Genomic DNA, 25,164 nt, shown 5'->3' on the forward strand with positions numbered 1-25,164 from the left:
TATATCCAGATAATATGAATGACATTCAAAACATATTTGGTGTCATTTCAGGGGAAGATTCTTCACAATTCTTGCTGAATAACTAGGGCCACAAGCAATTTTATTAGTGCTGGCTGTTTTCATGGGGGATTTGTGAGGCAAAGGATCTTAGGACGGTCATTCTAAAACCTGATCGTGAAGTGCAAATTCTGGGTTGTTTAGCCAAGGCACTTCTTAAAATTTCCTCCCTATCCAGCACCCTCTCTGCAGCTTCCCTCACAAAGATTAGAGCAGCTTCCCAATGAAATAACTGTAGGAAGACCAAAAGTGGCAACCCTCTAGGCAGCAGACAGAGAGCTGTGATGTCAAAGCTATGGTAACCTTAGTAAGTGTGACATTTACTGGGCAGAATGTGAATTCCTATTCTGTTGCAACACAAAGGCAGAGAGGCACATCTTTTTTCTTTTGCCCATACGTTTGGAGCCAAAGGCAAAACCAAAGAGAATACATTGTCAGCTATGATCAAGCAGAATTTGAAATCCTACAGCTGGGCAGTGCCCCGTCTTCTGATTTCTATCTGTTTGGGTAAGTAACTGGACTAATGAACTACCTTCATTTTTAGGAGATTGGAGCAGGGAGAGGGGATCTGTGGGTTCTTCTTATAGTTGCTTGTGGCAAACTAAGGGGGCAATCCTATGCAGACTTAGTTGTCTGGGATGCAAGTAAGCTCCACTCAACACAATGGAACATAGCTTTGAGTAAACATCCATAGAGTCAGTCTGAGTAGGTTGTGATCTGGGCTGTCTCTTATTGGTCTATAGGCTATTTTGTAAAAGGTGGTTGAAGCGTATGCATCTGTAATTATGATAGACAGCCTTTAGTCTTTCACATTCTGTTAAGTCTATGGTTCTATAATTTATGATGCCTCGTTTTATAAGGTGATTTTTAAACAAAAGGGGGGTGCACGCAGTTTTCCATTAAAAAAAAAAAATCCTCAAAGCACAGAAGTTGCTTCTGTGCTGATCTTTTTACATCTGAATTCAACCCCCCATTTCTGCTTCTCAACAAGCAGCTATAATTATGTTGCCTTTTTACTTAAAGATAATGTGGGAGTTGTAGAGAAGGGGTTTAGCTGGGCAAATTTGTCCTCAGGTTTTGTATCATTAGGACTTTATGTCTCTTCTTGTTGTGATGTACTGACTGCAAACCCTAATGAGAGAGCTGCTATAAATACACTTTTTCTACGTCCTCCCTCACCCTGCAATTTGAAGAGATCTTGCGAGGTTATGCATAAACATTTGTCACAAAATCAGTTAAGGAGGACACAGTATTGTAATGTGTTTATTGCCTGGATATACAACCCCAGGCTGACTACATCCAAAGATAATAAGGCTCCTGCGTGTCTAACGCATTAGTAGTGGAGTGAATATTGATACTGTTATAGGTTGAGGGTGCCAAATGCCTGGGTTTAGTAAATGCTGGAAAGTAGGATAAAATAAACAGTGGCATGAAAAAAATGGAGGCTTGAGGACACAATGGCGTTGAAGGAAACAGAAACCAAGGGGAATGTACAACCGGGCCAAAGCTTTGTGTGTGACCTCAGGAGGCAATAAAAGCTGTGCATGTATAGGCATGGAAAAGTGGGCAGGCAGAGGAGGGAGAAATAGGACTGTGATAGGATTGTTGCAACTAGAAGCTGGAGGGACAATTACAGCCAGCTGTGATTTCTACTGACTCTGAAGCATAGCAACAGCCATCTCTAAGGGCAAGTGCCAAGATGAAATGGCGATGCTGGTGGTGGTGGGCTGGGTTTCACATATTGATTTCAAAGAACTGTCCAAATTCTGTGTCTGACGGTCCCATCTAGAAAACAAAAAGATGTCAGGATGCCAGCAACACCCTGCCTTCCAACATTTCACAGATGCACACAGGGACACTCTTGTGTGCTTGTATTACGGGAGGACAATATAAATAAATACAAGTGAACTAGTAACCTTTTGCAATGTTATGAGCAAGTCCTCCATGGCGACCTTCACAGTGAAGCCCAGGGAATGAGCTGGTAATTGAACCAAAGATGGGAATCTTTGGCTTCCAGCAAAGCTTGAAACACACACACTTCAGGTTTGATATTTGAAGGTGGCAGATAAATCAAGCTGGTTGTACTGTTAAGAGCCAGTGTGGTATAGTGGTTAGAGTATCGGACAAAGACCTGGGAAACCAGGATTTGAATCCCCACCAAGCCATGAGCTTATCCACACCTCAATTTGCCCTGCCGCTTCCCGCAAGGGAAACCCAATCTTCAGTGCTAAATCGAAACAGAAAGGCAATTCTGTAAGTAAAAAAAATATATCTTATTATATAACTGTGATCTATGAAACTGGTGCAGTTACCAGTCCTACATAATACTTATTCCACATTGGGGGGGGCTCTATCTTTTAGTGTAGCAGCACCCAAACTTTGGAACTCCTTGCCTATTGACATTGAGCAAGTCCCTTAACTGTCCTCTGTTCTGCACCTGCTAAATACATTATTGTTTAGGGAAGTCTATCCAGATATGTAGCTTGTTGACATGTGTTTTAATCTAGGTTTTCACTTATTGTTTATTTTAATTTTTAAAAAATGTCTTAAGCAGTTGTTTTTAACTGGGTTTTTAAATTACTGATAATCTCAGTGTATTATTTTTCTAAACTGCTTTGTTGTTTTTAACTATCAATATATACATTTTATGAAATAAATTACAAAATAAAAGTCCAGAATCTATAGAAGGGCTTGGCAACTGCAAATATATAAGCCCTGTGTTTTGATGTTGCTGCACTGTCTGCATATCTGGTACCAGGACAATAAAACAACAATAACAAGAAAAACACTGGCTTTTGCCTATTTATAATATCTCAGCCTCAGTTCACCATCTGCAAAATAAGGATAATTGTGATATACCATGTAACATTGTTGTGAAAATAAAGCAGGGAATGAAATTATACCTAAATTATAAGGATAGTTCAAATGATCATTCTAAGGGCATTTTTAAAAAAAGTGAACCAGTTTAATTATGCTTATGCATAGGTCTTCCTTTTAACTGTGGGATGTTGAAGCTAAGATAGCCGGTCTAGGCACATGACAGTGATTCACAGGCTCAAGTTGCCATAGCAAAAACCCTTGTTGTATTTACTGAGTCTTTATTCTTCCTTTCTATATTGTTTGGTCCAGCCTCTCTTGAAGTGCACCTGCTACTCTCTCCCCACTTGGCTTCACAGGCTACCAAAGATGGCTGGATGTCAATGATCTCTTTCAGGGCAAAGGGTTTTGTAAACAGTTGAGCCCCTCAGCAAAGGTCATGAAATTAAAATGGATTTGCTAGATATCTGTGATCTTTTAAAAGCTTTAGTCAAATGCAGTAACGTATATGTTTCCATATATGAAGGAGTTATGGTGCATAAACACTTATTTCATGGACAACATGGTTTGGTTCTTCCGGGTTGGCGCCATCGCCGAATGGCGGACTCCTTCCGAGCTCCGGAGGGAGCCTGCTCGGCAGGGACTGGGTTCTACCGCGCCGGCGACGCGGGGACCCTCAAAAACCATGGGCGCTGAAACCCATGGGCATGGTGACTCGGCGGGCACCGTTTGCGTCCCCCCCGACCCGCGAAGGAGCCTTTTTAAAGGCTGCGGAGCGGGTGACGGGGGGGTGGTGGTGCTGTGAGTCCTCCGCTTCCCCTGCCGAGCGAAGCCACATGCCATTCGACGGAGAGCGCTGACTTCTTCCATTGAAAATTTGGACTTTAAAAGAATAACCCGTGAGTAATTGGAACTTGGATTAAAAAAGGGGAAAAATTCTTTTTAAATTCGGAGCGAGCGGGGGAGGTGCAAAAAGGAAGTCAGCCTCCCCCCTGTTGTAGAGGAGCTAAAGCAAAGGATTTGACAACTAAGATCGAGTGCAACCTTTTTTTGATAAAATTATTAACTTCGCGATGGAAAATTATAAGACTGGGCTGGAGGAGAAAAGTGGAATGTGAATTAAAAGGCAACCCCCCCGGAAACCCCGGGACGATCCGTAAGAGCGCCGGGAGAGGAGAAATAGAGGTTTTGACAGCTGTCAAATGAGCTGTCAAAGCGGAAGAACAAAAAGAGAACTTTGTTACGAGGACTTTGCTGGTCACATTTGTTACAAATTGGATATAAATTGTTTAAAACAAGGAATAATAAGTTACTTTGACTGTTGGGTGTGATCGGGAAGGAAACTGAGTTACTATAATCCCTCTAGAGGAGCTGTGGGACACTACAAGTATTGTTGGCATCGAATTTGAATAGGACTTTTTATCTCCTGGGAAACTGCAGAAATGGAACACTATTTTGTCTACAGAGGTCTACACACTAAAGGAGACAATAGATTTATCTATTGAAGAATGGAAGGGACTTGACGTAATGTTTTGTTCCTGAATAACAAAGCCTCTGCAGAGGAATTAGAAGCTTTTTGGAATTAGAACATTTGTGCAGGAGAGCAGGAAAAAAAAAAAAAAAAGAGGAGGAGAGAGAACAACAAGAACAACAAGAATAACAAGAACTGGACAAAGTTGGAAGATAGACTCCTTCCAAGATTGGACATGTGAAATCAAAGATGACCAAAAGACGGCAAAGACTAATAAAAAGACGGCAAAGCGGACTGGTGAAGGACTGTGGTTTAGATGTGGGAGCTCCAGGATGACAGTAGATATTGACGGACATTGGGAACGCAACCGGGAAAGGGGGGAGGGAAATTTGGAATCCAAAGGGTGTTAAATTACATTTTATTCTTTTTTCTATTTTTCTGTTTATTTTAATCTGTATTGCATATTAAAGAGGGGAACTCGTGGAAGGGAACAGGTCAATTTTAGGGGATGGGAAAATATTTTTTAAATTGGGTCAATGATAAATAATTTTAAAATTTGGGGTAAGAATTTGTTGAATCTATTTGAAAGAATTGGGATACAAGAGGGGGAGGGGAGGGGAGGGGAGGGGAAGTCCTGGAAAGATGCCAATGAAAATTAGGTTTTAAATTTGGATGTTTTTCTTTTTCTGTTATATTTGAAAATCTTTAATAAATATTATTTAAAAAAAAAACATGGTTTGGTTCTGCTTATTTATCATTTTTTAAATACATGCATGTTGAGATAGAAAAAATCAGAGTTAAGGGGGGGTGCTCAAACAACCCCGCCTCCAACATTCAAATAATGAATGTGGGGATTGTGGGTGAAATGAGGGACTTCTAAACCTCCAGAGTAGATTGGGGGGGGCACCCATGGGAGCAGGAGGGGGAGTTGGGAACATAGCTGTCAATGCTTCCCTTTTTTTGTAAGGGAAATTCCCTTATTCTGAATAGGATTCCTCGCAAAAAAAGGGAAAAGTTGACAGCTATGGTTGGGAAATCCTTCTGCACTAATTCTAATCCCCGCACTAGTACAAAAATGTATACCACCCGTATCCAGAATTATGGTTGAAACAACTGAAAATGCATCTCTTGCCACCAGACTCACAAAGTAAATCAGTACATACCCACCCTTTTATTTATTACCTATTCTCTCTCCCTTTCTATAATCTGCTATGAAGCCAGAGCTTCCAGTCCTTTAAACCCCACACAACCCAGTTCGCCCACCCACAGAACCCCGCACATCCCCTAAATAATCGCTACCTTCTGTAAGTCTCACCAAGAACATTCGTCTTTCTCTCTTCTTTTGCAGCTGTTTATGCTGGCATTGGAAATGCAGCCAAGGAGAACAGAGCTATCTCAACCCATTCACCTGCCGCTTCCCCCACGACAGTGTTTCACACATACGGAGTGAGTCTTGTGTCTCCATCTGTGTCTCAGAGTCCAAGCAGAGAGAAAGCCAAAGAGGGTGAAACGGTGACCCTTGGGTGCCGGTTCCAAAGTTCCCATGGCTCATCTTTGAATAACCTAACAGTGAAATGGTACAAGGAGGATGAAAAAGGGTCGAGGGACCTAATGGAAAACAACATCACTTTATTGGCAAACTATACCAGAGCATTCCTGATAGGGGATTTATCTGAAGGCGATGCATCTTTGACTATCTTAAATGTGACAACCAGCGATCATGGCACTTATTTCTGCCAGGTGACCCTTTCCAATGGAGATGTGGTGACAGGAGGTGGCACAAAGCTCAGGATCCGCAGGGCGCTAGGTAATGTTTTGTTTTGTTCGTTTCTTTTCTAAATTAGCTCCAAGCTGCACTATACGGTATCCTACCACTTTAATCAATCATGACTGCCCTCTAGTCCCACCAGACTCCTGGGGAGTGTTAAGGGAGCGGAGAGTTGTTAGGAGACCCCTGTTCCCCCACAGAGCTACTACTATCAGGGAGGATTAACAATGAATCACTCTTCACAGGGAGCTCTGAGAATCGTAGCTTTCTAAGGGGAATAGGGGAGCTCCTAACAACTATCTGTATTCTTAACAAACTACAGTTCTCAGGATTCTTTGGGGAGAAGCCATGGCTGTTTAAAGTGGTATTATACTGCCTTAAACATATAGTGCAGATGGAGCCTCAATAACAGCAGTAAACAAAATAGACTGAGTGGCGGCTGACTGAGGGCTGACTGAGTTTAAAGGGGGCAGTGCACCCTTCACCCTAATGGACTTGCCTCCACTGTCATGAACTAATAAAGCATGATGTGTTATGCTGCTCATTTAAAAAAAAAAAAAAGACAGATGCATGGCCAAGCCATAGGGCATATCTACGCTATAGTTTTATATTGAATGGCTTCCTAGAAAGAATCCTGGGAGCTCTGTGGCTCGATGAAGGTGCTCAGTCCTGTCGAAAGCATTATTCTTCAAACACCTAGGGAGATGATATGATGACGAAACTAGTTTAAGTCTGTATTATAATATGCATATAAGGCCACATTCACACCATATAATAGAAGCACTGTTATGCCACTTTAAACAGTTATGACTTCTCCCAAAGAATTCTGAGAAATGTCATTTGTTAAGGGTGCTGAGAGTTCCCCTCACAGAACTACAGCTCCCAGAGTTCCCTGGGAAGAGGGATTGATTGTTAACCTGTTGTGACAATTCTAGCTCTGTGGAGGGAATAGGGGTCTCCTGGTACCTTTACCTTTTTAACACTCTTGGCACTCTGAACAAACCACAGTTCCCAGGATTCACTGCAGGGAAGCCATGATTGTTAAAGTGGCATAATAGTGTTTTATACATGTAGATGCATTGATATGCACATCATTGTGTGATTAATGTATGACCAGTGGCATGCTTCCGACGTCTCTAATTATTTGAGTACAGTGGTACTTCGGGCTACATACGCTTCAGGTTACAGACTAGCTCCGCTAACCCAGAAATAGTACCTCAGGTTAAGAACTTTGCTTCAGGATGAGAACAGAAATCGTGCTCCGGCAGCGAGGTGGCAGCAGGAGGCCCCATTAGCTAAAGTGGTGCTTCAGGTTAAGAACAGTTTCAGGTTAAGAACGGACCTCCGGAATAAATTAAGTACTTAACCCAAGGTACCACTGTATCAACTTACATGTTTTGTTTGTTTATGTGCTCTTAATATGCCAAAACAGTTTACAACTGTGAAAACCAATCCCTAATTAAAATACACAGTAACATTAAAACACCTCTAATTAAAATATGCAATACAACAATTTTTAAAATTAAAACCATCAAATCCCAAGTTCAATTGAGAAGAATGTTTGCCTGAACAGATGGGACTTCAGGAGCTAGAAAAATGCCAGCACTGGTACAGCCTCATATTTCAACAGAGAGGGCATTTCACACCACTGGGGCCACGTTACCCCAGCCAATGGACAGGTACAGTTTTGCCACAGGCCACAGTCCCTAAGTGTGAACTAGCTCTGGCACACACATTCTTTAGAAATTCAGGCACTGCTTTCACAGCAGAAAACATGTTAGGGAAATAACAGAAAAGGAACTTTTGTTATTTCTTCCTAGAATTTCTCTTCCAAGCTTCCTGAAAATATGATCAAGGTGGCATTGTAATGTAGTCACAGCCTGATTAATTTCATCCATCTCACTTCATTTGACAGGTGGTAATGAGAATATGCAATCGTTATGAAGTGGCTGCTTTTCAGAAGCGGAACTCTTTGCAATGACATTCCTTACTTCACATGAAAGGCAGCAATTACAGATTAAAAAGTACCTCCTGCTCAATTCTCCCCACCCCCCAGTGTTGTGATTATATCAACCTGTTCATCAACACCCAAGCCAGACCTAATAGTGGTTTTATACTACTTTCACCACCAATGAGGGGACGCGGGTGGTGCTGTGGGTTAAACCACAGAGCCTAGGACTTGCCAATCAGAAGGTCGGTGGTTCGAATCCCAATGATGGGGTGAGCTCCCATTGTTCGGTCCCTGTTCCTGCCAACCTAGCAGTTCGAAAGCACGTCAAAGTGCAAGTAGATAAATAGGTAGCACTCCGGCGGGAAGGTAAACAGAGTTTCCATGTGCTGCTCTGGTTCTCCAGAAGCGGCTTAGTCATGCTGGCCACATGACCTGGAAGCTATACGCCAGCTTCCTCAGCCAATAACGCGAGATAAGCGCTGCAACCCTAGAGTCGGTCACGACTGGACCTAATGGTCAGAGGTCCCTTTACCTTTACCTTTACCACCAATGAATCCTGGGAATAGTAGCTTGGTGAAAGTACTGAGACTCTTCGGTCACATATTCTGAGCGTCGTCATTGGGAAAGGGGATGTCTACTAAATCAGGTGCTCTGCACAAGTTCTATACATTTTATATACCTCACTGTTCAGAGAGGAGTTGCTCTAGCAGAATATTTCAGCATCTACCTTTAACTTAGAGATGCCATAAGCTTTTGCCATGACTCAATGACACTTTCTGCCTCAAGCTGATAAGCCTGACTTTTTAAGCTCTCCACCTTTTCTCCATTTGTATGTACCCCTAGTACCCCTTTCTGGTACATCCTTATCTTTTGGCATGCAATTTCTATCTAGAACCACCACCCTTTCTGTAATCATCTACTTCTCTCTCCTCTTCAAGTGCTTCCTTAATTTGTCTGGTCTAACACTAGTTTAAAGATGACAAAAAAATCTATACAAAGGTTAAGCAGGAGCCTTGAGGCTGCCCATAAACAGTTTGCACGTAGACAGTGGATGAGCAAGCACACAGGTCATGTGGTCATAATTATGTCAGTGGAAAGTAGATCACTGACCCACATGAGGGTAATTAGTAAAAGGATCAGCTGGGTTCCTAAATACAAAATCTGGGGCTTAACACACTTTGTAGCAGGAGAGAGCCCCCAGCAGCAGAGTTTAAACTCTCAAAAGTCAAGCAGCAGTTTAGCATGGGATATAAGCTATTAAACTCTTTTCATATCTCATTTAGTTGCATAGAGCGCTCCTCATTTCTGCCCTTCTTGCAATGAACAGGCCACATTGTTAAATAAGTTTTAAAAGACTTTACTTACAAAATTCCAACAATGGTCAGATTCATGTGTTATTTCATGCAGCAGCAAGAAGAACACAAGTAGAAATATCTTGTGTTACAAAATACAGAAAAGCTATCGAGCGCATGGTGTGAGCTCCTCTTGTGGTGAGTTCACATGGAAGAGAGAGTGAGGAAAAGGAACCAGAGGAAAGTGGGCACGACCTAGCTGAGTCCAGGAGCACAGCTCTACAGCCTTTATTCAAGCACTAAATGGCACTTGTGCATAGTTATGTTTGACTGCAATTTCCCACAGTAATCTCCCAGCCCCTACCAGTGAGCTGCATTGTATTTCTATTCAAATTATTTATTTATTGAATTTATAGCCCAGGGCGGCAAACAGATATACAATTTTTTTAAAAAGCAAAACAGGAACTTTCTTGTCAGGGAACTGCCATCAGTGCTGGAGGGAGAGAGCAAAATCCAGAGGGATTCCAGAGAGCGTCCCGGGATTGGGAGAGGCAGCCCCTCTTCTGGGGAAGAGAATCAGCGTAGCACCAGTGGAGAAGGAGGGCAGATGGGGGAAGCGATGAGGCGGTCCCATGACTCCTTGCCGGGGACCAGTGGGGAGAGTAGAGGTCCTCCGCTGCCCACGCCCTCCTTGCGCAGAAGGCTTTCGCGCAGAGAGAGTAGGAGGAGACTAGGCGTCAAAGAGCTTCTTTGCTGGAAGAAGTTTAAGAAACGCCCACTGACAGATTCTGCCAGCGATTGAGACAGCCACGGGTGAGTGGCTGTCCGAACAGAAAAGGTTCACTCAGGCAATATAGCCAGGTGTTTGCACCGGCTTACGCACGAGCAACACCTAGAACCATCACATTTCTAAAACAGATTAAACAGATTAAAACATTCTAAGAACATCTAAATACAGTTACAGTTATAGCACTTGTTTATAAATTTGCATGTGTACATAAACACTAACACATGACCATCTAATTCAGGTCCGCCTTCTTTTGTTCTTTGTGGTGATGTGTTTCCTCTTTTGGCTGGGGGGCAGGGGTGATACTTAAATGGCAATTCCAACCCACTCACCTCCACTCCCAGTACAAACCTTGGTAGTACTTGTATTACCTTGCTAGGAAAACATGGGAAGGCACAGACCATAAGGCCAGAGCCAGGCTGGAGATCTTCTGTATGCCAGAGTTTGCTGCCAGAGAAATGTAACAGGCCTAATATTTATAAATTCTTAACAGGAATAAATGTCCTATGCTTGTTTTGTCAGTTTAATGTAGATTGTAAAGTCCCTGGAATGGGGACAGCTTGCATTCTACATTATTTGTATAGAAACAGGGCTCAGTATTAGCACAATATGAATGTTAAATAGTGGTGGAGTTCGTTACTCATAATCTACCAACCCACCTCAGTCACACTCTCTTCAAACTGTGTTCCAACTCACACAATTGGTTCTTGCTCTGTGTGTGTGTGTGTATATATATATATATATATATATATATATATATATATATTTGTTAGGCTTTCTCACTCTATTTTAAAAAGGCCCCTAGGCTGTGCATGTCCTCAGTTTTCCTAGGGAGATATTTTTGTCATTTTGGACCTAAAATAGTCTAGTCTGTAATGCAGAACGTTACACCGCAAGAGTGTCTCTCGTTGTTCCTCTCACAGGTTTAGCAAACATAGATCCAAATCTGCCCCTTCAGTTTCTCAGTGCAGCCTCTTCCAGCCAGTGTGCGTTGAGTTTTCCTTACAATTCTCTATATTCAAGACAATTGATTTCTGATGCCTCTGTGCATTTCCCCTCAGGATTGTTTGGCATAGAAGAATCCATTGGAACAATCATTGGTGTGGTGGCAGCTGGCATTGGAGGCATGTTAGTTCTAATAGTAGTTTTAACTCCTCAGCTAAGGAAGTGCCTTCCATGTGCTAAAGCAACGTCGAACCAAGGTATGGTGACAGCAAAATGCTCAGTTGTTTGCCAGAATTATAGATGCAATGCATATTTGTTGCCAAATGCTTTCAGAAAAACAAGCTTTATACTGAATAAGAACTAAAGAGATCTAAGAGAGATCGCCAGTGCTGATATATCCAACGATACAAGCAAATCTCTGCACTTCATTTTCTGAAAGTCTGGCCAGCTGCAAAGGGGGGGGGGGCAGCTTTAAGCATGGTGTAGAAGAGGAAATTTCCTCAGATGGAGCTAGTCTCTCAACGGAGAGGCTGTGCAGCACAAATTCTCCCATTGCTATACCTGCTGATGATAGATAGCTTCAAGGTTGCTATACAAGGTAGCTGACCTTCCAGATTTTGCTGGACTTCAACTATCGGGAGTCCAACAACTTGGGCACCATATTGGCTACCTCTGGATGGAATAACTGCTTAAAGGTGATAGCTGAAGGGGGAGCCTGATCAAATTGGTCTCTCAGCTGAGCCAGTGGTGGAGGCCTCCAGTCCTGTCCCTGCATTTACTATATGGAATCGTGGAATTGCTATTGGCAGGTAAAGGTAGCAGTGAGGCTGGACTTTGAGAAGAGCTGATGGAGGAAACCTGCAGTCGCATCTCTCTGCTATTGTCTATGTGTAGACATACAGTACTATGCTTTCTTATTAAATAAACAGTTCGCCACAATTGTTATCTGTATATATCTGTATGCTCAGCGATTTTCAAAGCATTTGGGGTTGTTTTGCCAAATTCTCTCTCTCTCTGTGTATACATACACACACACACACACACACACGTGTGTGTGTGTGTGTGTGTACATACACACACACATACACCACAAAAACAAAAAGCCCACTTAAAGAGGAAATAGTCTGAATGTTCTGTAAACAGGCACAGCAACGTTCTTGAAGCAGAATGAACAAATATACAAGGAAGAAGCTGAATTGCCCTGAGAAGATTAAGACAGCACTCCTAAAAATACTTACTTGGAAGGTAGCTACAGTGAAACCAATAGGTGTTTGTAATCTGAGTGAAAGCTTTTGAGATTATAGTCCTTGAGATGGTGTTAGAGCTGGTAGCAGCACAAAGCCTGCTACAATGGCTCTGACTTCAAGGACTTATTGCATGATTCTCCGTCTAAGAAACCAAGTGTAGCACAGAACAGTCAGATTAAAAAGCTTGCCACATGTTTAAATTCATCTGGATGTTATTGAGTTGCTGCAGCTGTCTCCATTCTAATTCTTTTAGGACCAATAAAACAACCATAAAAGGTCCCTTCAAGGTGCAGAGCTGAACAAGGCCAATGGAAACACAAGAAATGATTCTATATTAACATGATTAACATGAATTTTGTGCTACTCTTGTATGTTATATTTGTGGCAAGGGTTTGGCCAACCTACAGTGGAGCCAAATAATCAGAAGTGCTTGCACAGCTCAAACACATTACTATATTAACTTTGTGATCATACAGGGCTGCATACATATTATACCTTTAAAGTACATTTGAAACACAGCTTCCTTGGCAGTGCCCAGAATTCTTTGATAGGAAAAATGTGCTCTGAACGTGCTTCAAATGTATATTGTGAAAAATGGGTTGTAAAATGCCTAGTTGCATTATATTGTGTCATATCCTCTACTTCATTGTTTATTTACTTAATCTTTTTTTCTTCCTCCACAGCATAACTTGGACAGCATGGTTAAAGTAATTGCCAGATGTGCCACCGACTATATAGTTTTCTGAATGTAAGCAAAAATGTCAGTTGTTTAAGTGTTTTCTATAGCCTACCTAAAAATGGTATAATAAAAATGCTTTACCATCCTTTTAGAATATATGCCTCAAATTGTGACCACAGTTTAGTCATAAGATAAGCATCCTTTTCCAAAAAAAAAACACACAACCCTTTTACAATAGCATCCTCACTACTAAATAAAAGAAGAAAACTATATTAAAGCATATAAAGGGGGTGGTTGCACTGAGCATTATATCTTCTCCAGACACAATAAGCCAGTGTGTGGCCAAGATGGCTGAACCTCCTGTTCTCTATCAGTAAAAAGCTCTTTGCTGTACTCAGGGATCTTATGGTGCCTTTCTGCACTTAGAGTATCTCTCTTACACTTCCTGTTCCATAGGACTGTCACTTTATAGGAACACAGCATCACCAACCACAAAGAACCTGTGGAGGTCCAGGATGGTTTGGGCACATGCACTGTAGTTATGCGGACTTACTGTATGCACCACTTCTTTAAAAGATCATAGCATGGCATTTCAAAAACACTTTTGTAGGGCACGTTTTCCATAACAAGATAAAACAAGAAGCCTATGAATCTGTGCAACCAACAGGTGTAGAGGTCATTGTTTAATCTGTCATTTCCAGAAATCTGAAGATAAATACACAGTTCAGAAGCTGCTAGTCTAGTTGAATGATATACAAAATACAGAGAGCTTAAAGCGGAACGAAACTGAAGGTTTCCATTATAAAGTAGTCTTAATGCCTACATTTCCCATAACTGCATACAGGGTAAATATGGCCGCACAGAAAATTTGGCCAGAAGGCATAGCGTCGGTTAAAAGGGGCAGATCTCCAACACTTGGCTGCTTCTCTGTCACATTGGCATATGATTTTTTGACATCTGTCTAACATTGTATCTGAAAAAGAGAAAAACCAGGTGGATAGTTAAAATGTAATAACAGCACCAAACTGGAACAACTAGCCACAAATTGTTAATGTCTATTGACATTCGTTATTCATTGCAGCTGCTTTGGGAATCGTGATAGACCAGGAAGGAAATAAAACTATAAATCAAAATAAGTAAGTCATTCTTAAAGTTTAGGCTCAGATTTCTGAAAGCAGTTACAATAACAGGTAGCAGATAGGGACAGTTTTCATAATGGTCAGATTTATTATTATTGTTGTTGTTGTTGTTGTTGTTGTTGTTGATTAAATTTGTATACTGTCCATCCAAAGATCCCAGGGCAGTTCACAACATAAAAATACAAAATGAGAACACAAAATGGATAATAAAACAAAAACCAACCAATAACACACCCCCCCACACACACAAACACATTAAAAAAGCCACAGAATGTTAAAAACCAAAGGCCTGGTTATAGAGAAACGTTTTTCCCTGGTGCCTAAAGATATGTAATGAAGGCGCTAGGTAAGCCTCGCTGGGGAGAGCATTCCACAAACAGGGAGCCACCACAGAAAAGGCCCATTCTTGTGTTGCCATGCTCCAGACTGCTTATGTAGGAGGCACATGAAGAAGGTCCTCAGATGATATTTGAAGGATCTGGGTTGTTCATATGGGGAGAGGCATTTGGGGCTTTTTGGTCTAGAAAAGAGTGAGTAAGTGACATGATAGTGGTGTATAAAATTATGCATGGGGTAGAATCCGTGTATAGAGATAGGGTATGGATAGAGATAAGTTTTTCTTCCTCAATGCTGAATGCTGAATGCTGAAAGATCCAGGACAGAAAAAGGAAGTACTTCTTCACACTGTGTGTAGTTAAACTATGGAATTGAAATCAGTGGATTTAAGTCTACTCTTAGTAGACCCTAACACTAGATCATGCATTGCTTATCAAGATAAAATGGATAAATACAATGAAATTAAAATTGTTACCTTACCACATACCACAGTATTGTCATTACAGGTCCATTTATATCTACGTATTATGGGGTTACAGCCTTGTTCCTCTGCGAAGCCATAACAGCAGTCATGTTCATGACAGCACCTTTAAGCAATAGAGATTGAATTGTACCCATTATATTTTGTGAGCATTTCTTCAAGGCCCATCCAAGATTTAAAAAGAGGCATGTGCCAATACAGAAGTACCATATTTTTCACTCTATAAGACGCACCAGACCATAAGACGCAACTAGTTTTTGGAGGAGGAAAACAAGAAAAAAAAATATTCTGAATCCCAGAAGCCAGAACAGCAAGAGGGATCGCTGCACAGCGAAAGCAGCGATCCCTCTTGCTGTTCTGGCTTCTGGATTAGCTGCACAGCCTGCATTCACTCCATAAGACGCACATTTCCCCTTACTTTTTAGGAGGGAAAAAGTGAGTCTTATAGAGCAAAAAATACGGTAAATTCTTCAACTAGACATTCTTCAAATTCTTCAACTTCTCCAATATTGTTTCAAGTACTTCTAGTGTTTCAGGGAAAGCCCATTAAGTTTTTACATTAAGTATTTATCCCTCTGTAATCATTCATTGGGACGCAGGCGGTGCTGTGGGTAAAACTTCAGCGCCTAGGACTTGCCAATCGTCAGGTCGGCGGTTCGAATCCCCGTGGCAGGGTGCGCTCCCGTTGCTCGGTCCCAGCGCCTGCCAACCTAGCAGTTCGTAAGCACCCCCGGGTGCAAGTAGATAAATAGGGACCGCTTACTAGCAGGAAGGTAAACGGCGTTTCCGTGTGCTGCGCTGGCTCGCCAGATGCAGCTTGTCACGCTGGCCACGTGACCCGGAAGTGTCTCTGGACAGCGCTGGCCCCCGGCCTCTTAAGCGAGATGGGCACGCAACCCCAGAGTCGGACACGACTGGCCCGTACGGGCAGGGGTACCTTTACCTTTTACTTTAATCATTCATTTGGTAAACAAACAACAAGAGCGCGGTGCATGCAAATATTACACCTACCACTTCTCTCAGTGAAGCAAGGGTTAAAAAAGAAATCAAATTTATCTCTAGTGAAAGTCCACTGGTTCCAAATCAAGTTAAAAGAGGACACACGACATTCCTTTTCTCTCATTGCATTCTCTCAACTTAGCAACATGGTAATGTCATCTGGCATAATAAAGGGCAGGTTTTGTTATGTGCTGATCATGTTACCTATTATTCTCACTACTCACTCACCAGCACTATGTGATTTTGTTGCTGCTTTGTGCTACCATAATTAGGGATGGGCAAATCTGTCAAATTTGGTGTCTCATTTTCAAATCTCAGGTTCTGTTCTACACATTTCCCCCAATTTTTGAAGTCCTCAAGAAAACTCATCATCATTTTAGTGCATTTCCCACCTCTTAATGTACATGTTTCTATGTAAGTTTGCATAATATACACATTTATGCAAAGCAATTTCCCCTAAAATAATGCATTTTTGTATGTTATTTTTCACTAACATATGCATTTTATGGATGCTTTACCCCAATACTGCAAATTTCAGAGCAGTGTGAATCTTGAATGATAGCTGTGTTTTGGTTCTTCTATTGTTGTGGAATATGTGAATTTGGTAGGTTCACCTTTAAATGTGAACGGGATCAAATTTCTGCCCCATCCCTAACCACAATATAGTTTCCTACAGTTTCTCTTCCACAAATTAAACCTGCCATCATTTCAAGGGTATTAAATAAGGTTGGACAAATTCAATTGAAGAATGACACTTGGGGATGTCATTGATGTCCTTACCAGTCTGTTTTGTCCTTAGGCCATCCTCTTCCTCCTGGGCCACAGTAGCACCCATAACCTAAATATGCCAAAGGAAATCGTCTTGTGCCACACCTTATGGCTCCAGATAACTCAAGGAGGCCTCTTTTGTGTACAGAATGGTTCTTCCCAAGAACACTATTCCAAACTGCAAAGGCAGAAGTAAAATTTTAGTGCATCTGAGTAAAAAAACCATTACTCAAAATCCTAGTTTCCCATCTTTACACTTTCCCAGTTCTGAATTAATGTATGTATTATTGATAATATTTTTAAAATGCACTTCTGCTCACAAAAAGTTATACAACTCTACACATATCATTTTTGCAACCAAGGGTCTGCCTTGCATTCCCATTCTTTTCAGTTGAGAATGACATTCCAGGTTAGCTCCATTCACTTAAATGTACAGGTGTCGTCCCCCCACTAATGCGGGGATTACGTTCTGGGCCCCTGCGCACATAAGTGGACTTGCGTAAAGTGGGGAGCAACCCACTTTAATAGGGAGGGCGTGCAGGGAGGAGAGAACGAGAAAGAGACTTGTTATGTACTGAAGTTCTCACCTTGGGCCAGCAGGGGGATAATGTAGATAGTTATGCAAATGAAGGATCGAAATGACGTTCAGTGATTGGATAGTTTGTATGCAAATGAAGGATCGAAAGTGACGTTCAGTGATTGGATAGTTTTAGAAAGTTGTTACAGTAACGAGGTTCTGGAGCACTATATAACCAGGCTGACTGAGCTCTTCAGTTCAGTTCTGTTCCAGCTTACAAATAATAAAAAAGCTGCTTTGGAAGAATCGCTGTGTCGTCTGATATGTTCACCCACAACTTAACAAGACTCACAAGCACCGCTGGGGCTGCTGCTTGGAAGTTGCCTGGGGCCGCTGCCCAGCCTGCCCCAAGCCTCCCCTCGATTGGGGCCACTGCCCAGTGCAAGGGAAGGCCAATATATTTATTTATTTTGCAGCAACCTGCACAAATGTAGTCACGCACAAGTGGAATGCGGGTGCCTGTATTAGGGCACACTACATATGCACACACAGAATTCTGGATCAGATATGTCTAAACGTTATCAGGATCAGCATCATTTTTTCCTACAGAACTTCTTTGACGTTGTTTAGAGTTTTTCCTTTAATCTATGTATTTGTATTATATAAACACATTTGGTTCTTGCAAAATGGAAAATGTGTTTCATCATAGCCAATTCTAAGGAAATTGCATAGGCTTTAAATGTTTAGACTCCAAAGGCACTTTGGTTAAAGCATTCTGCTGAATCCAAGACTTAAACAGGCTTCAAAAACACAAGTGTCTCTGCACTATAAACCTGAGGAAAATGGCAGTGTACCTCATCGTCTACTTCAGGATGATTTAACAGGGACATTTGAATGAATGAATTTATTAATACGGTCACAAACCAGCGTCAACACACACAATATCATGAACAACTGCCAAGCCAAAAAAACAAAACCTCAAACTGAAGACTACTGTCTTAATACAGACCGGCTGTTGTTTTTTGATACATTCCTTGGCTATCAAGTATGCATTCTGAAAAAATGTAGCATTCCTTCTCTACTTCACAGTATTCAAGTCTAATTTTAATAAACGTGTAAGCAGGAGCTCTGTCTTAAGAAGGAAAAACAAACAAACAGCAGCAATGTCTGTGCCATAACTGTGAGGTGATTCAGGTTTTAAAGGCACAGAGAGTCCACCCTAAACATATTAGTTACAAATAAAACATTGCAGTTAACAGAAGTCTGTTTTAAAAAAAACTTTTTTAAAAATGAGAAAAGCCTCCCAATCTGTATGTATAGAAGTAAGGAGTATATATGAATTTCTTGCTGAAAATTATTGTACTATAAGAACAGCATAAACGTTCAAGGTGATTGACAAAGTATTAAAGTACACAAACTGCAAACTTCAGTTCTCAGTATTGAAAGAGCTGACAGGAAGGGAAAGAGCATGCAACTTAATGCAATTCTCACTCATTCCTGCTACAAAGTAGTTAAATTCCAAGCTGAGTATCCTTTTGTGCCCAGCAGGCCCAGTTTCTTGTAACTCTACCTGATAAATAGCAAAATAGTTACAAAAATGTGCCTGGCAGTTGGGATGGGATCTTATGATCTCAACTTTCCTGGCACGATGAAGTTTACACTGGCAGGCATTAAGCTGCAGTAATATAGGCATCCTCAAATAATTACAGTAAAAGGCCTTGCAATACCAGTCTCACATGCTTCAGTTCTGCTGTGTGCTGCTTCTGTAGTGGGGCCTTATAAAAAGAGCTTTATTTCCTTCCTTCCATCCACCCTGGACTTTAGATGAATAAAAACTAGCTATTCACATTTCGCTGTTTAAAGTACAGGGAAGAGGCAAACAGATAGTTACAGCATGAACAAAGACAATCATTCAGATATGAGAGACACCTGGCAATATGCCAAAGCACCTAAGACCAAGCCATTCTATTGACCTAATTCCACTGGAGCATTTTTCAGTGTCTAATAACAGCCTGAACAATGTCCTGGTGCAAATCCCACTGCACTGAAATAAGTCCACCCATTTGAAGGAGTTTTATCATACAGTACTTTGTAAACTTTCGAACTTATGAACTTTCAGACTTGTAAACACAGTGGAACATGTTTTGCCTGCACTATTTACATGCTCAAACAATGCACAGTTATCATTAAAATCAGACACTGAAAGCCCAGTTCCAGGACGATGATGACAATATGAAAAAGATAAGCTTACTCACCTGCCCAAAAGCTGTTTGCTTTGGTCGATAAGAATGTTGTAAAGCCCAGTAATGAAACCTCTGCACTAAGGGGGGCACAAAAGCACAGGTGTTTTTATGAGGTCAGCATCTACATTGCTTGGCATCTATTTGGTACTTACCTGCTTGAAAAAACAGCAGTGTCACCAGCCGGAGTTCCATTTGGAGGTCAACTCAGAATGACCCCCACCCTTTTACTCGGACACACATAGCCTGACTGTCTAGAGAGTCTCCCTGTAGTTCTGCTGTCAAACTGAGCCAAGGAGTGGGAGTGTATAAACACTCTGACAAGGCTGCTCCTCTACGGTCTACTCTCAGAGCTAAATATATGTGTGTGTGTGTATATATATATAGTTAAAGGTGAGACACTTCCTTCTGCTTTTCAAGTGCCCACTGTCCAGAGACTGATGGAAGGCCCAATTCACTAAGAACCTTTACCTTACTAAGAACACATCTGGCAAACACAGCTCAATGCCTCTGTTTGCACGTTGTTCCTTTCAGGAGGGGTTGTCGGGAGGGAATTATGTCTCTTGCTGCAGCCAATAAGCCAGGAGCTCCTTTCCTAAGCTGTTTGCTTACATCCTCAACTGACCCCTCCAAGTCGTTTCACTGCTGTGTTTGCTACAGTCCAACTTTTATAACCAGGTAGCATTTGAGTTTATAGGCACTGGCAGGAATTTTCTAATTAAAAAAAACCAACAACTGCAAATGCCAAGCTGAAGCAATAAGCTTCCACTTATAATTTCCTGAGATTTCAACACACTAATTGACCCTGTGAAACATAAATGTGCAGAGTTTTTTTTTAAAACTGGGCAACAGCCACCTGCCCATAACTCCCGAGCCTCCCCTGGTCTCCTGCCCCCTTCCCCCTTTGTTTTGACAGATTGGGGGAGGCTCGGGAATCATGGGCAGGTGGCTGTTGCCCAGTTTTTTTAAAAAAAAACTCTGCACATTTATGTTTCACAGGGTGCAAAAGAAGGGCTTTGCACCTTGCCTGGCAGAGAAATCACATGCCTTGCGCCCCTCCTGGGCAACGCCCATCTGCCCGTGACTCCTGAGCCTCCCCCAATCTGTCAAAACAAAGGAGGAAGGGGGCAGGAGATCTGTACCGCCGGATGTCCCTGGTTCCCCTTTGGCAGTGGCGGAAGCAGCGAGCAGCTCCTGAAGCCAGCCAGGGCCAACTGCGCTACCAGGCTGGCTCTGGGCTGCTGAGGCTGCCACTGCCACATTTCCCGAGGACAGATTTGCAAATCTGGGGACATTCTGGGGATGGAATTTGTAAATCCAGGGACTGTCCCCAGGACCTGGGGACGTCTGGTAACCCTACCCAAGAGGGTCTTGCTTCCCCCAGCCACAGCCTTGGATTCCAGCAGAAATCTTTCTCTCAGCTGCCCAGCCTGCTTATTGCCTCTGGCTTCTAGCTCACAAACATCATCTCTGGCTTTTGTCTTTCTTATTTACCAGACAGTGGAGGGAAGGAGGCACACCCATTTGCTCTCTGGCAGAGAGCCACTTATTTTGTTTCATTAAAGGCCCATACTTTGGGGGTCACTATCCAGAACCTGGCTTGGCTATTCCAGCAATTTGAATCCTAATGAATCCAGTACAATCCCAATGTCCCCTAACTCTCTCTCACACACACCTGCACAGTCCTTAGGATAGTCAGCAGATGCTCTTATCTAGGTTCTCCCACTGAGGTTAAGCAGGAGATAATTTTTGTAGAACTTTTATTGGATTCAGAACTGGGCATAAACTGTTTTCCTGTTTTATTTTTAGGCCTGTTCTTATATTGATTTTATACAAGACTGTTTTTAGGACTGTTTTGTTTAGGATTCCTTGCTTTCACATTTCTTCTGTGAAAACTGATTTAATTATTGGATAGCAGTGAAAAAGGCAGGTGAAAAAACTGGGTCAAAAAAGCATTTGTGTTTTAATTTTATGGACTGCTTCATGTTCTTCTTTTTTAGGTTTTTAATTCTCTTTATGAGTTTTATCTGCCTTTTATTGTATAATATAGGTTTTTTTTACATTTTCAGGGATTTTGCTAGTTGTTCAGAATCTTATTTTTCTCCTTCTTTTAGAAAAGATGGAACAAAATTATTATAAATAACATTTCTGGGAACCAGTGCCAGCTCTCCTGTGGTAACCTGCTTTTTCCTCATTTCCATTCAGATGAGAGGCAGGGAAGATTATAGACATGGTGACAGCTAGACAGTTGCTAACATTTTCCCATTATTTATTCCAGGTTTTCCATCTTGATCTTTTGCTGTCCTTCCTCCTCCCCCCCCCCTTGTATCCCCTTTTGGGTTTCTCCCTTCTTACTCTCACTTTATGAATGGTGTGTTGGTTAAATGAGCCCTGTTGAAGGGACAGTGCCTCGAGCAAAAACAAAAATCCAGTCTGGCCTCACCTCTCTCAGAATAGCCCTACTGCATAATGAAAATAAAATCTGTCATCACAACCTTGTGCATTTCAGTTTCATCTCAGTTTTAGCTTCCTTTATTGCCCAGAATTCTTATGCTCAACTCATAGTCCCATAATCTGATATAGAGAGAGAAGTGGGAAAATGAAGAGTTCAAATTCCACATATACCCAGTGCTTTATTTTCTAGAGCAGTGGTTCCCAACCTTTTTTTGGCCATGCCCCACCTAAGCATCTCTAAAATCCTGATGTCCCCCCCCCCCCGTGACATATAATTCTTATCATCCAAAAAGTGAACTCCTATTCATGTGAAGGAAGCCTAAAAGGCCATTCACTGCTAATATCTCATTCTCAAATTGCCCCCCTTGAAAATCAAATTGCCCCGCTGTGGGACATGTGTCCCACATTGGGAAACACATTTCTAGAGAAAACAAGTGCCAGAAAGCATCTCCCTCAGAAGACCCACCCTAGAGCCCAAAGAAGATCTATTTGGGCTGGGTGAGGGGCAGTCTCCTCATTAGCCAGAGGCTTGTTGAAGCTGCTCAGCTGAGGCAAGGGGAGGCTTCCACGCAGCTTAATGAGCCCCCATCATTGGGGCTTGCTCAGCTGAGGCACAGAGAGGCCTCCATGCCTCAGCTGAGCAGCCTAACAGCCCCCCTCCCATCTCACATGAACCAGAGTAGCATTGGGGCTTGCTTAGCTGAAGTGCAGAGAGGCTTCCATGCCTCAGATGAACAACCTAACAAGCTTCCACCCATGCCTCTCTGACTCGTGTGAGCCAAGCAGCTGGGGGCTTGTTTAGAGGAGGCACAGCTTTCTGTGCGTCATCTGAGAGGCTGAAGAGTCTCAGCAAAGCCCCATTGAGTCTCCAGCTTGTGAGGAGACCTTCTTCAGAGCCTGTAGAGAATGTTCCCTTCTGGCTTCCAGGAGGGTCTTCTCCAGGGCTGGAGGTGCTTTGTGGGGCTTTGCTGAGGCTGGTCAGGTCTCTCTCCCCACTTCTGGGGCCCAGCTGAGAGGTGCCAGAATGCTGTTCCAGCAAGTTCCGGCTAGAGGAAAAAGTCCTGCGTATACCACACGGCAGCAGGAGTGCCCACTGGTTCTCCTGCTACATTCCAATAAAAAGAAGAAGAGAATGTGCCCTACTTAACAAGGGTTTCCAATGATTAACAAAGAAGTCAAAACAAAACTCAGCTCATTTATTCATTGCAGGACTAAACTCAATTTATTTATTTGCCTCTTAAGTGCAAAATCTCTTTTTTCATTAAGTTAGTTGGATAAACCATTTAGCTGTCTACTATAGCAAATAATCAATCACTATTCGCATCAGCCCCAGCAAGCATGGCCAATGGCCAGGGAGTTGTAATTTGGCAACATCTGGAGGCCCAAAGGTTCACCGCACCTAGAGGTTTTATTTGCATATTGGACACTAAAATGATTTTAAAAAATACAAGAGCACTTGAAACCAAAGGGCAGTAGTGCCCAGCAGAATGTATGAGCATGAGGTTTCAACAATGAAACTGCAATCCCTCCCACCTCTTCCTCGATGTGCAAAGGACACAGTGCAATTGCCATTGCTTGCCCCTCTCTGCTCCCCAAGGCCTTGGCCTGCAAATTAGTCTTGCTTGGATCTATGAATGCCTGAGAGAAGTATGTGGGGTGGGGTGTTGCACAGCTCCATTGAGTTATATGTCATGCTCTCTCTCTCTCTCTCTCTCTCTCCCCGTGTTGTACAATTATGCCTGGAAGGCAGATGGGAACTCGTGGTCCCCAGACTAATTTCATGCACTTACTTGTTCTTTAGACTATCCCTCTGGCAATTATGTGTGCATCATGTGTTTGTTTGTTTGTTTGTTTGTTTGTGTGAGAGAGGGAAGGAGGAGAAATGGGGAGGAGATTCAAAGGCTTGCAATGAGCTGCAGTGCGGGAGGAACCCAGGGAAGAGAAGGAAGCTGGAACAGGGAAAACCAGGAAAAAATGCAATTGAAATGGATGGAGCATGCCAAGCTGGGTGGGGCGAGGAGCAGTCTGTTCCAGTCTGAGGGTTGGAGTGGCAGAAAGAGCTCCATACGACCGCTCAATTTCCTATGCAAGATGGGGTGAATTAGTTTCGCCTTGCATCTCAGCTGTGGTTTCCTCCATTTTCCTAAATAAAGGAAAAGCAGACCATGGCATTTTAACTATAGAAGTGAACTGAAGAGATTGTGGGTCAGATATCCTGTTACCAAAAATATAAGACTCAAATACTTACATTTTTTCTTCCCTTTCCAATATTTTAATCACATGTACTTGGATTATCATCACTTTAGAAACAAAAAGCAGCAGGCAGATTAGAATATTTAAGCCCTAAATTCTTCATCTCCAAAAGAAAATGAGCTCTCTTTCTTAGAGCAGATTACCAAGAAAGCAGAATATTCATGGAGTTTTGTCCTTCCAGGATTTGGCTGATGAAAGAAAGTAAACTCCAAAAGTTTCAATATAAACAGCACACAGGGTGCTTCCAGATTGTTGCTATTTTGCAAGTGGGAATCAGTCGCATTCCAGCAAATTCACGTTGCACAATTAAAGTAGATTAGCTCAATAAAAAAAGATGGGCCTTTTTGCTGAAACAAAAGTGATGGAAAAATGCAATAGAAAGTGTGAGGTGACAATTGCTTGATGTGATGTGGTAGAACCACCGCACAAACAAACCACAATGAATGCTCAATAAATAAATGACGTCATGTAACCTCCACACAAACCTTGTGCAAACAAATCAGGGTGAATGCTCAATAAGCAGGTTGCCTGCCTGGAAGTGACCTAAACCAGTATTTTCCATGCCACAATAACTCCTGCTACTCAACTTACCACAGTCTGTCAAAGCTTCACCAGCACAGCCTTCCCAGGACAGCGGTGAAGGAATAATAGTCATTCTCTGAATTACAAAGGAGACAGAGGTGGGCAGGAGAAAGGGCAGCTTTCTAGCTCCCAAACAACACATAAATGAAACTAGGGCGGAATCTACACACATATAAAAACCATTCTGAAAATGCTTTTTTAAAAAGCGTTTTTAAAAATACATCAAATTTTCCATAAACCATCGCCATCTAGTGTCACATTGTGTATTGCACTTAAAACACACTTAAAACATTTTATTTGCAGCTGTATAGCTGAGTCCTAGGCACTTTTAAAAAGCCAGGATTGTTAATTATAAATACTTTAGCTACTAAGGTAAAAGTA

The 25,164-nt window shown here is 42.1% G+C and overlaps 2 protein-coding genes across 3 annotated transcripts; one reads left to right on the forward strand and one right to left on the reverse strand.

Annotated features, from left to right (window-relative positions):
- On the forward strand, window positions 1–25,164 carry LOC307215036 (uncharacterized protein). 2 transcript variants are annotated; one of them, XR_013838261.1, is made up of 5 exons: window positions 1–564; window positions 5,694–6,152; window positions 11,205–11,345; window positions 13,019–13,083; window positions 21,773–25,164. XR_013838261.1 is itself a non-coding variant. In XM_079974189.1 (4 exons), the coding sequence occupies exons 1-4, from the start codon at window positions 498–500 to the stop codon at window positions 13,021–13,023; spliced, it is 672 nt and encodes a 223-aa protein (XP_079830315.1). In that variant the 5' UTR covers window positions 2–497; the 3' UTR covers window positions 13,024–13,159. The 2 variants fall into 2 exon arrangements, 1 of the variants encoding a protein (XP_079830315.1); XM_079974189.1 differs by lacking the exon at window positions 21,773–25,164 and having other exon boundaries at window positions 2–564; window positions 13,019–13,159.
- On the reverse strand, window positions 13,662–20,293 carry LOC307215071 (phospholipase A2-like). Its single transcript, XM_079974234.1, has 4 exons — window positions 19,650–20,293; window positions 16,750–16,915; window positions 14,970–15,076; window positions 13,662–13,987 (listed from the first exon to the last, which is right to left on the reverse strand). The coding sequence occupies exons 1-4, from the start codon at window positions 19,687–19,689 to the stop codon at window positions 13,827–13,829; spliced, it is 474 nt and encodes a 157-aa protein (XP_079830360.1). The 5' UTR covers window positions 19,690–20,293; the 3' UTR covers window positions 13,662–13,826.

Source organism: Podarcis cretensis (assembly GCF_951804945.1).
Source record: "Podarcis cretensis genome assembly, chromosome: 4".
Lineage (NCBI taxonomy): Eukaryota > Metazoa > Chordata > Lepidosauria > Squamata > Lacertidae > Podarcis > Podarcis cretensis.

Bases quoted from the DNA above. Each gene is read 5' to 3' on its own strand.
- LOC307215036 (XM_079974189.1), top strand. From the start codon at position 498: ATGATCAAGCAGAATTTGAAATCCTACAGCTGGGCAGTGCCCCGTCTT. The intron at 565-5,693 runs GTAAGTAACTGG...CTTCTTTTGCAG, and splicing joins TCTGATTTCTATCTGTTTGG to CTGTTTATGCTGGCATTGGA. The intron at 6,153-11,204 runs GTAATGTTTTGT...ATTTCCCCTCAG, and splicing joins CAGGATCCGCAGGGCGCTAG to GATTGTTTGGCATAGAAGAA.
- LOC307215071 (XM_079974234.1), bottom strand. From the start codon at position 19,689: ATGGAACTCCGGCTGGTGACACTGCTGTTTTTTCAAGCAG. The intron at 16,916-19,649 runs GTAAGTACCAAA...CTGCCTTTGCAG, and splicing joins ACTGCTGTTTTTTCAAGCAG to TTTGGAATAGTGTTCTTGGG. The intron at 13,988-14,969 runs GTAAGGTAACAA...TCTCTTTTTCAG, and splicing joins TGACAATACTGTGGTATGTG to ATACAATGTTAGACAGATGT.